General features: G+C 39.3%; 1 protein-coding gene across 8 annotated transcripts in view; it reads right to left on the bottom strand.

Moving 5' to 3' along the window:
* Positions 1-12,390, bottom strand: part of ptprfa (protein tyrosine phosphatase receptor type Fa) — a 194,593-nt gene that overhangs the window by 27,366 nt on the left and 154,837 nt on the right. For all 8 annotated transcript variants that reach the window (XM_060867851.1, XM_060867849.1, XM_060867855.1 and 5 more), the window contains 5 exons: positions 11,113-11,431; positions 9,495-9,592; positions 8,113-8,375; positions 4,726-4,807; positions 3,648-3,863 (listed from right to left, as the gene is read on the bottom strand). In XM_060867851.1, coding sequence (XP_060723834.1) covers positions 3,648-3,863; positions 4,726-4,807; positions 8,113-8,375; positions 9,495-9,592; positions 11,113-11,431 — 978 coding nt within the window. The remainder of the gene's footprint in view (positions 1-3,647; positions 3,864-4,725; positions 4,808-8,112; positions 8,376-9,494; positions 9,593-11,112; positions 11,432-12,390) is intronic.

The raw sequence follows: 12,390 nt of genomic DNA, 5'->3' as shown, positions 1-12,390 counted from the left end.
CCGTCCAGATCTTTCAACGCCGCATTGCTTCCTATTAGTAAGAGATCTTTGTCAGATCTGTGTTTTGAAATGTAGTTCAAAAACTCAGCAAAGGTCAAGTGAGCATAAATGAGTGTGACTTATGACTTATATAAGATACTGGTTTCATAAGGGAAACAATTGCTGAGGATTTTTTTACCCTTATCAGATTAGTTTAATTGCCATTACAATGCTCACTACACAAAATGTGAACACAATAGAGTTGTCAGATTCAGTACATGCTAATGGACAAAGCAATTCTCACTGAGGCCTTCAACACCTCCCTGGGTACGTGTATAAAACCTTCTAAACTATTATCTTTAAAGTTATAGCTTTATATCTTGGCCATTTTTGACCAAAGAAAAAAAATTACAAAGGTGAGAAGAAGCACTGTCTTTTCTGAAACCGCTAAAAGCTTTTTTCACATCCACTGATGGTTTGGCTACCCTTAATAGCAGATAGCTGTGAGCTGCTGACTGAACACACACGTACTGAAAGAGCTCTATTACAGCAAGTTACTCTGCAGAGGAAGTCAAACCCAGCAAATCTTCAAAGCTGCAGAGCGACCAGCAAACTCTCTCTACACTAATCGCTTTAGAAACGCCTCTTAGAAGCAGAGAAAGATGGAGAGAAACAGCAGGAAAGAGTGTGTCGAGGGCGGCGTCGACTCCTCCACCCTGCTGAGCGCAGGAGGATACGCATCAGTGACCCATTGTGGATGAATCCCATCAGCGCGACACCTTCTCTATTCCCTCTGGTAACATCAGCAGGAACCCCCCCAAAAAAATAACTTAAAGAAATCCCATCTCTGCAGAGGCATGCGAATCATTAGAGTGCAGCCTGCAGGCTTGCAGCACTGGGGCGATTTATAAAGACAGAGAAAGAGAGCGAGTTCTTCCTCCGGTAAGAGCTTTCCACAGAGACGCAAACTGAGCAGCGTTGCAGAAGATTGTTGTGTGCTTTAACAAACACCTACAGTACACACCAATGTTTCTATATTTTGTTTTAATAGGGATGTAGTCCATTCTTCTACTTTTAAAATAATGTAAATATCAGCCATTTTCACAAAAGCCATGAGTAAGGACACCATGCTTGCTGACATATACTTTTTAAAGTGTATGCACTGTTTAAAATGGAAATGATCACTCAAGCTTGTGCTAGTATGCTGATTGTTAATGTTAATTAAAACTAAATAGCTACTGTAGCTAATAGCACCAAACAATATAGTTTTAAATATAGCTGTCTGATTAGGTTTATATTTGGAGTTTCTTTTAGAGTATGCAAAAACCTGAATTGCTATGTGAATAGATAATTGTTAATAGCACCATTAGTAAAATACTAGCTGTACCACTATCTAGCTAATGTGGAGAGTGGGTAAAGGCAAAAGAAAACGATCTTAGCTGTTGTTTTTTGGATAGCATCTCTCCTCTCTCTACCCTTTTAAATTTTCATCTAAAATAATAACAATTATATCCAGTCATTTATACGTTTGCGTTCAAATGCAGTGCACAGGATGGCACAGTGAAGACCAGCTCTTCTCTCAGCTGCAGCATTCATTACAAAACCATCACACACTCCATTCTGTCAAAAATTGAGTCTGAGCCTGCCCAGGAGGACACATTTCATTTTCACCTTTATAAATTTGTTTGTTACAAGTCATGTTGATCCATGTGTCACATAACATTAAGTGGATCAATTTGCTGGGTGTAATTTCCTTTAAACATCCACATGCATGGTGGCTTTGTGCTCCCTAAGATAACCCATTAGACAGCAGGCCTTTAAATAGCACTCTGTTCCAGCTGTGCTGACAACATTGGGCCTAGCTTTGAAATAATGATTCTTTAAAATAATATCAGAATATCTTTGGACTGATGTCAGGCAGACACTGAGCTACTGCTAGACTAATGTGCAAATAGCAGCCTAGTATTGGCTGTATTTGCAGTTATTCACTTCTCCTGTAAGACCAATATCAGCTTAATGTGAGAATAATGCTGGGCTAATGTCAGTCTAATGCCAGTCTAATGTCAGTCTAATGTACAGTAGGAATCATGCTGGTCTAATATCATCCTAATGTTAGACTAATGTTGGTCTAATGTCAGAATAATGTCAGATTAATGCTGGACTAATGTCAGACCAATGATGAAGTAATGTCCGACTAATATCAAAATAATGCTTTAACAGTGTTAGACTAATGCCAGACTAATGATGGGCTAATGTCACTGTTGGGTAAATGTCAGACCCATCACTTTACCACGTATCTGCTGTATTCTTAGGGACAGTTTGAATCCTGAGCCTATACCAGAAACACTGGACATGAAAAATACACCTTGGATGGGTTGCCAAGGTTGGGTTGGATCAGTCCCATTTCAGACCAGTGTTATACTAACATCAACCTAATGTCAGTCTAATGTCAGCCTAAAGTGAGGCTTTAATATCAGTCTAATGTCAACAATAAATAAATCTAATGTGAGACTAAAGTTAGTCTAAAGTCAGTCTCAATTTCAGACCAGTTATACTTACATCAGCCTAATGTCAGTCTAATGTCAACCAAAAGTGAATCTAATGCCAGTCTAATGTCAGTCTAATGTCAACCTGACGTTGATCTAACAGCAAGCTAAATATTGGTTTAAAATCAGACCGCTATGAGATTAATGTTGAATTTAGACAGCTCTATTAATGGTTTAACACCGGACTCAAATCAGCATAAAGTTGTGCTAAACACAAACTAATGTAGAGCTAGAATCAGATTACTGACAGACTATCCATGTGCTAATTCTGTTTTATTTCTGGGCTAATCTTCATTTGACAGTAGACTCATTTATTGCTAACATCACAGTTTGTCCTAGTCCTGCAAAAAAGTGGGTCTGTATGTCAAAAAAGATTATTTTCTCTAATCCATGAACATTCAAAGTAAATCTCCCTAACACTCTCACTAACCTCAACCTCCAGACAGAAGCTCTGAGTGATGGCAGCTGAAAGCCCTGAGCGATTTTCTCCGAGGAGAGCAGTCACATTGATCGATTTCATCTGCTCTATCTGATGGAAATGCGTCCCACTGAGTGACTAATGCATGCCTTTTCACTAAAGTCCCACAGAAACCAATGCAGCTTCACCACTGTGTGTGTACTGTATGTGTGTGTGTGTGAGCAAGACAGAGACAAAACATGAGAAACATATGAAGCAAAAATCTAACACAGTGATAATGTTAACAGACTAATTACATAGTAACTATACTGATTTTCTTCACATACTCCATCTGTCCTTTTCTTTGTCTTCTACCATCTTCTACCATTTTTCTTCCCCTATCCACAGCACTTTTAGTTTCTTCAAATAATAAAAAAGGTTTCCAGCCTGATTGTTCCATCCAGTTTCACAGCAAACTGTTTTATTAACATTCTTTTTCCTCGTTCGTCTCTAAAGGTTGGATGAAATTATTCTGAGCCGAATGGCTTTTTGATTTCCTCCCTGCTCTGCTGTTATTCGCCCCAGGAGTTTATTCATTATAAACTCGTTGGTGTTAACGAGAAGGTAAAACTGGACAAATTGTATAAATATAGACAGAAATGTAAAGACACAGATATGTACATACATGTGGGGTGTGTGTGTGTGTGTGTGTGTGTGTGTCATACAGAGTCATGCTCCTGGAGTGCAGCCATGATGAAGGTTCGGTACTGAGTCTGAGCGAGCAGTGGTCTGTTGTAGAAGCCACTGTAATGCCGCTCGTCTCCCAGTGTGAAGCTCTCTGGCAGTGTGTGCAGCCTCGCAGCGATGTATGGCTTCAGGGAGTCGTCACTCTGCCTCTTCTTCCTCTTCATCACAGTTGTATCACCACCAGCTTCTAACAACTAACACACACACACATACAGTCCCTAAAGTACAAATAAAAGCTGAACACCTAGTCAAGTTACAAAAACCATGCAGTAAGCTGTATATTACTACACTTAAAACACACTTTCAGACTCAAAAATTCATTTTCAGTCACACACAACCACACAAAATAACCGAGACACACAGTTACATCCAACACAAAAACACACGTCCGTGCAACCACGCAGTAAATTTGTAAAAATTGAAAGCTCTCTCCTTTTGCATCTCTGCCCTTCTCTCTCTCTAGTTAATAAATAAAATGTGCATAAATATTCTTAAGATCTATATGTAATGAACTTATTGTGCATGAAAAGCTTCTTCATTAAAGTGTGTGTGTGTGTGTGTGTAAAGTCGTGCTCCTGAAGCCCTGCATACAATCATGCCATATTTATTTCACAAGCCAGACAGTCATTTATATTCAAAACCCCAGATAGTGTAGCTCTGAGAAAAGGTGAGCTCAGGAGAAAACCACAGTGTGTATGGGCTTCAAACTGTTTGTATTAATAACACAAATTAAATAAAAATGAAAATTTCTAGAGTGACACAGTGAGCAAGGAGGAAGCAGAACAGTTAAAGAAGGGTTACAGAAAAGGAAATAAAGGGAATTTGTAAAAAGTCATGTTTAACAAAGTGCTAAAATACTACAGGGTTCTAAAACTGTTTCTGCTTTTGGCTAAAGCTACAGAAAGACAGAAACAGAGAGAGAGAGACAGAGAGTCCAAGAGACAGATATACAATCTCTATTTATCTGTTGGTAAATACATACACATGCAAAAATAATACACAAACACACACAAAAACACACACATACTGTACACACACGTCCGTGTGCTCACACACCTCGTCAAGGTCGATATCTTCTGGACTTTCCCAGTGGCTTGATGTAGCTTGACTCATGGGCAACACCACTATGAAGTACCACCTGCAGGACACACACATTAGGATAAGGCTGTAAAGTGGCAGTCCCACTGAACGATGATTCATTCAGGTAAGTGTAGATACACAGAGAATCTGGATAATTTATATCCTTTTATGAGATTAGTAATATTTTATAAAAAATCAAATGGGCTCTATTACTCAAAAACCGGCAAAAAGACTAAGAGCAACTCTAACTCTCTCTCTGTATCTCTCTCCCTGTATGTGTGTGTGTGTGTGTGTGTGTGTGTGTGTGTGTGTGTGTGTGTGTGTGTGTGTGTGTGTGTGTGTGTGTGTGTGTGTGTGTGTGTGTGATTCAGCTGCCTGCAGCAGCTACACCTGGATAAAAATTACATGCCATTTTACAGCCTGAGCTACCAAACTAGATTTATTGATTTTGCATTTATAAGAGATTGGGTCTGGTTATTTTCTGCACTCTGCATTCGTTTTGCAACCTTTCTGACTTTTTGAGTTGGAGTTAATAAGATACTTAACCATTTACAATTACATAAACAAAAACAAAAACCTTAGCTTATTTACTTTAGTTTTTGCATTAGTAGCACAAGACTATTGTCCTTTAAACCTCCTGCAGTAAACAGCATCAGGCTACTTCTGACTGATCAATAGTCAGGCTATTAAACACATTTTAAATCTCACGTTATATTAGTATTGCACTATAAGTTGTAAATTATACAATGGTTTATACAAGGCTCTGAAATGTGTTGGGTGGTTACCACCGTTTTTGCTTTTATTCGATGCTGAACAGGATGAGCTGTGCTATGGTGCTGCAAAAATCATTGGAATATTTTTATGCTATGAATGTTGACATTAAAATCAAATCTTGTTCATTTCCATACTTCTATCTTAAAAAAAAACAAAACAACAAAAAACATAATTCTGTGATTCTGTTCATGTTTTTTGAATCCCAGAGGTTATAGGGCTCCGGATTTCTGAGCCACAAACAAGCGAGGGTATTTTAGATTCTGTTGCCATCTCACAGTGTCCAGAACCACTGCATTATCTCAAATCCCTGCACTTCCCTGGACAAAAAGCTCTGAGCACATGCTGTGAAAGTAGAAGAAAGCAACTTGTTTAAGAACTTGGAATGAGCATGGAAAAAACAGGAGTAAAGGAAGCGATGGAGGCTTTGAGTATGACCCAGTAGTGGACAGTAATACATACTAAAGCAATATTTGACTCCAGAGAAATCACACGCTTTCTTATATCTTATATCTTACCTATATTAAATGTCTGAGAGAGTTAAATAACTTAAGCTGGTGTGACATCTACACCTCTACTATTTGCATACAGATTGCTATGAATTAAAGAGTCAGTTTTAGAGTTCTTCATCATACAACCTGGCTGTTTGTGTCATTCCAGTCTGTTGCCTTCGACACGCTAATGACAAATGTTGACAAAACCCAGGCATCATGTTTATTTTTTTTTCTTGATTTTTTTTGTTCCTGTCAGATCTGTGTTTGTATTATTTTTTTGCCTGTCTCATTGTTGTGAATACAGAGAATATTACAAGATCTTCGTTACATTGCCTCAGCCAATTGCTGCTATTACACATGTGTATACAGTATACTGTATGTTTACTAAAACCCTCTCTGTTTAGAATCCTATATTTGTGCACATTGTACTGTATAATATACTGTATGCACACTGTTTGGTGCTATTTTGTGTATTTGCCCTTTAGTGTTTTGTATTGTTTGTACTTGTTTGTACACGTAAAGATGCACTTTACTGTACGTGGCTTGGACAACTTACTTTTGCACCAGGGTCCTGGAGAAACGCTGTTTCATTTCACTTTGTATTGCATCGGCTATTTATGATTGAAATGACAATGAAAGCTTCTTTATTTGCCCTTATTGAAGCTGGATATGAACAAACTCATTTGTAAACCATTCACTGGTGCATTTAAATATGAAATGTGATATTAATGAAAATGCACAAATAATAGGGGTAGTGGTCGCTCAGATGGTTAAGACTCTGGGTTGTTGATTGGAGGATCAGGGATCAAGCCTCATCACTGCTAGGCTGCTACTGTTGGGCCCTTGAGCAAGGCCATTAACCCTCATTGCTCCAGGGGTGCTGTATCATGGCTGACCCTGCACTCTGACCCCAACCTCCAATGTTAACATATGCGAAGGAAAAAATCAATGTGCTGTAACGTTTATATGTGAGAAAATAAAGGCTTCTTCTTATTCTAAAACATAAACAGTTTTGGAGAGCTCTTGTGTTTGTATTATTTACATGTAATGTGGCTCACAAATGTGAGCCTCTAACCAAATTAATGAATCGCAAATTGCAAACGTTTTCATAATAATGACTCGAAAGAAGCAAAGGAACATATTAGGAAGGAGTTTTTTTGGGACAAAAAATGACCGGATTACTGGAGGTTATAGCCCACTGTTTTGTCATCAGGTCCTTTACAGCTCTCTAAGCTTTGCCTTTTATCACTTAACGTAAATTAGCTATGCTATGAACGAGCTTGATAATTTATAGTTCACTGGTGTTTATTATCGCATGCACATGAGCATGAAGTTAAATCAGTTCTACTGAAATACATATGTAAATCTGCTCCATTTACACAGCTCTATTAACAGGCCCATTTTGAATCTCCCAATGCCCTATGTGAATATAAAATTAAGCTTTATACCCATGGCTGTCATTACAACAGCCTGCTCACAATACTGCTCTTATAATAGGCTTAATTTTCTTTTACCTTCTAATGAGTTCCCACTGAAGAGGTTTAAAAGAAACTTTCACTTTTACCTATCTATAGTCTTGTGACGGCAGGAAGTGTTTAAACGTGCAGCTAAATGCAGCGGGTAGCATCAGACAACAAAAATGTTTCCCAGTGCATGAGAGAACATCTGTGTATAAAATGTGTATCTGCCCAAGACTAAGAAGAGTATTGGCCCACCGGAGAGAGGGAGAAACACAAACACTGCTGATTGTCATGGACATAATATCATCTGTAATAGATCCCTCTGTGAAGACATTCATTTCAATGTGATTCAGTGGAATTGTGCACCAGTGCTGTAAGTTAAGCATTTGTTTGTGAGTCAGGTTATTTTGGATTCTGCTGCCGTGTCTCAGTGTGCAGACCACTACATCATTTTAAATCTCTGCACTGCCCTAGACTGAAGGTGTCTGAGCTCAGGGTGTGGTAGACATAATACACTGGTTTAAACCATTTGAAAATTAAACACTGTATAAATTCTATAAAACATTTGTCACTCTCTGCACACTGTATGCCCACCTTTTCTGTATGTGTGTGTTTTTGAATGGTTGTGTGGCACAGACCTGATACGTGCAGCGGCGCCGGCGGTCACCGTGGGCAATGTTAGAGTGACTCGTCCACCCACAGCAGACTCGTGGGCCGAACGGCTGGGTTTTTTGTCCAGCAAGTCCGGGGCTGTACGGATGGACACTTGCTGCTGCAGTCCTCCGGCACTGCTGCCTCTGTTCATCAGCACAAACGAGTACTCGGTGTCGGGCTGAAGACGAGTGATCAGTTTCCTTCGCAGATCACCCTGCACCTCCACGCTCTGCTGGTTATACAGGATCTGCCAGGGGAGGGCGCTCATGTTAACACAGAGATACACAAGCTCACCACAACACTGAGGGTGATATGACAAAACAGCCAATGATGTGACTACAACAAGGGCAGTGGGGTTGAACATTTGTGCTTTAAATGTTACTACTGCTGGAAGGTGTCTTGGGCGCAGGTCCTGCAGAGGATAAAATGAATCTGGACTGAGGCCACACTGATGGGGTGGGAAAGTGGTGTATTTGGCTTTTCTGCGATAATTAATCCATTTGTACATATTTGTTTTGTAATTAACTTACACAAGCATAGCTAAATGTGTGATACTGATAATAAATGCTGTGGTCCAATGCTAGACATTTAAATTCAGAGAGAGGGTGAATAATTGGGGGTATTATGGGTGAATAATAAAAAATTAAAGAATTGAATTAGGTTTACTAAGTCTTCCCTTTGTCTTTCTATCTGCCAGTTTCTTTCTTTCTTCTTCATTGCCTCTATTTGCCTTTCTCTTTCAATTGCCTTCAATGTAATTATTCCTTTTTCTCTTTTATTTTTTTGCACACCTCTGTCTGCCTCTGATGTTCTCTTGTTTTAGTCATCACCCTCCTGTTACACAGGATCAAGCAGAAGAGGGCGCTCACATTAACACATGAACTGAGCGCGACATGTGTATGTTAGGTATCCTCTCTCTCTCTCTCTCTCTCTCTCTCTCTCTCTCTCTCTCTCTCTCATTCTGACCTTGAGTATACAATCTGCACCTCTGCATCTTTCTTCTTTTCTGCTTACACACACACACACACACACACACACACACACACACACACACACACACACTCTACAGATAAAACATAGTAGCACCGTGGGGATGTTACAGGTTATCACACTTTTAAGTATGTGTGTGTGTGTGTGTGTGTGTATGTTTCATTTCCTTCATTTCCTTCATTTTCGTTTCGTTACCTGACCTGAGTGTGTCTGTAGAGCTCAAACTGAATGTGGTGCTGTTGCTGTGTGAGCTTTGCAATGCTAATGATTTCCTCTGCTCTGGTTAATAAAGCCATTTATCAAATGTTTTTGCCTATATGTATATTATTGATGCAGCTCTGTCTGTTTGATGTGTATATGTGTGTGTGTCAGTCACCTTAAAAGGCACTTGAGGCTTGTAGGTTTCGGGCACCTCCCATGTAAGTAGTACTGAGGTCTTTGTTGCTGCTTTCACCCCAAAGTTTTTGGCAAATTCTGTTAAATAGAACAATATTCATGTACTGAGTATATGCCAGAACTTTCTTTTACACACACACACACACACACACACACACACACACACACACACACACACACACACACACACACACACACACACACACACACACACACACTCTAAACTGTCTCCATGCCTTATTTTATTTTAAAAGGGCACCATACATTATCTAACTCATTGTTCTACAACATTCAGGCAAATTATTTAGACATACAGCAACATTAAAGCTGTTTTTTTCAGCCAAGCATAAAATCTGACATCATCATCTGTAGGTCTCTGTGCAATTTCTTGCTACTTTCTGGAGCTTAGTTTTTAGTGTTTGGTGTAATGAGGTCCCTAGTCTGTTGGTCTTACTTCAGTGTTATTACGATTATCTGTTTTTATAACCATGACACTGGAAAACCTCTTGATAAGGCTGGTTTATTAAAGGCTAAAGATTTGCAGTCACCCTGTCCAAGGGGAAAGTCACTGCCTGCAGCATAAAACATATTCAAACTGAGACTTAACACAAAGCGAAGAACTCCATGAAATAAATGGATGACTCTTGTCCCTGGAGCTTGTGGTCTGGTGATCTTCTGTTATATTCAATTTAGTTGTTATTGTTTTTCAATTAGTGGACTGTTACCTCAGGGTTTTATTCTACTCGTTTTACTTTCCTCTTATTGTGCTTTCATTCTTTCACTCTCTGTAACGTACTTAGAAATGAACTTGAAAAGTATGTTGTTATTATTATTATTATTATTATTATTATTATTATTATTATTATTATTATTATTATTAACAGCAGGCAACACTTCAGTCCTCTTCCACCATGAGATGCACACTGGTGGTATGAGGTTACAGTCATATTTGTTAAATTTATGCCAAACACACACACACACACACACACACACACACACACACACACACATACCTACATCCCAAGACAACAGTACTTGAGTATCTTATTCCACATATAAGTGAAGTGTCCTGATATCAGAAGAGTGGGATAAGCCAGAGGTGAAAAACCCCACAGAGCTTCAGCATGCCTTATCTTCTTTATTTCATGGCTACTTCAGCATCTTTTAACACTCGTACACTTGATATTAAATATGAGTGATTTGTATTTCTGCCAGCTTTCTAGTCCTGACATATCAATAACATGTCATTATATGATTGTGTTTATATGATATGATGGCTATATTCTAAGAGGTTTTTTTGCACTTTTTCTATGCACTGTGGCACATAAATTATGTGTTTCTGTGCACATTTATGTAATTAATCAAAATTTGCCAGCCAATCACAATGGCCATGACATAATGAATAAAAGACTCAGTAGTAGACTGTTCATAGCTGTCTGTACTTTAGGCTGTATACAGGTGTGTGTGTGTATCTATGTGTATGTGTGTGGGTGTCTGTAAGCACATGCCGTGCCTGTCCTGTCACAGTGTTTCAGCTACCACCATCTGTTCTGCTCGGTATTAATAACTGTGTGTGTGTTTGTTTGTGTGTGTCTCACCAGGCACAGATGTGGCCATGGTCCTGCTCTGAATGCTGGGGCTGAAAGGTCCTGGTCCTTTCTTGGTATAGGCTCTCACTCTGATATCGTACGTAGTGTCGGGTTTCAGGCCGCCGATGCTAATGCGAGTCTCTGTTGTAATGTTGGTTTGATTCCTTACACTGTTGATGTCCCGGTACACAATATCATAGCGCACAATTTTGCCGTTTCTCTGCACCAGTGGTGGGGGGGCCCATGATAGAGTGGTCGAGGTGGAGCTCAATCCCACCACACTGAGGTTTTGTGGGTAACCACTAGGAATGTCATCAGGGGTTGTGATCTAAAGTGAAAACATTTGGAAGGTGAAACACAATTACAAGTCTAGTAATCTTAAATATATCAAGTATATGGGTTTGTCCAGAAAACCTATTTTGTGTTTTTTAGCAGGTCCTTCCATTTATCCAGCAAGGCAGGACATTATAGAAGCATGCATTATATATATATATATATATATATATATATATATATATATATATATATATATATATATACATATTATAATATTTTTATCGTAGATATAATCAAGAGTTATCTCTGCAGTTCAGAACAACAGCTTCTGCAAGCCACAGCTTCAACAGAACACACTGCACTGAGACAGCACATATGCCTGGGAGAGTGGCATCTGCACCCACCTGGGGTGTTCCAGATCTGGGAAAAGTGTGGCAGGATGCAGATGGACCTCTTCAGCAATGCCAAATTGACTCACTGTCTAATCTGCTTTTCCCTGGCAGGACAGTACAGTGTGCTAGGTCAGGGTGCACTGGCTCCTGTCTGGCCTCACTGTCTACTGACCCTGCCCACAATGCTCAGAATTCAGCAATCAAACCACAGCTCCGACTCGCTTTCGGCCATTGATGTGCATCATAACAGCGTAGATACCATCTAACTGGAGTCTCATAAACTCTGATCCTCCTGAAGGGAGCAAGAGCAAATATCCAACGTAGGCTTATACTAAAGTCATCTCAGACCCCTCTTTATTAGCACTCCATTCTATAAGACTTCATAATTCGAACTGAGTTATAAAGTCCCTTTAATTACTGCCTTTTTGCTCGCAATCACCTCAGCAAAAAAGAGTAAAGAATTCTATACCTTGGTGATAAGCTCACCTTGCATGAATTGATGGCTGGTGTGACCTTGTGGTTAAATGTGGAATTTCTGCCTAAAGTCATATCATCTACTTTTGTTAAGCAAATTTAGTTCATAGAAACCTCACAGAGTTTCTTGAAGGGGAAACTCCAG

Source organism: Tachysurus vachellii, chromosome 4 (genome assembly GCF_030014155.1).
Source record: "Tachysurus vachellii isolate PV-2020 chromosome 4, HZAU_Pvac_v1, whole genome shotgun sequence".
Lineage (NCBI taxonomy): Eukaryota > Metazoa > Chordata > Actinopteri > Siluriformes > Bagridae > Tachysurus > Tachysurus vachellii.
Note: the sequence above shows the minus strand (reverse complement) of the source record. Positions and strands in the feature narration are given on the sequence as shown.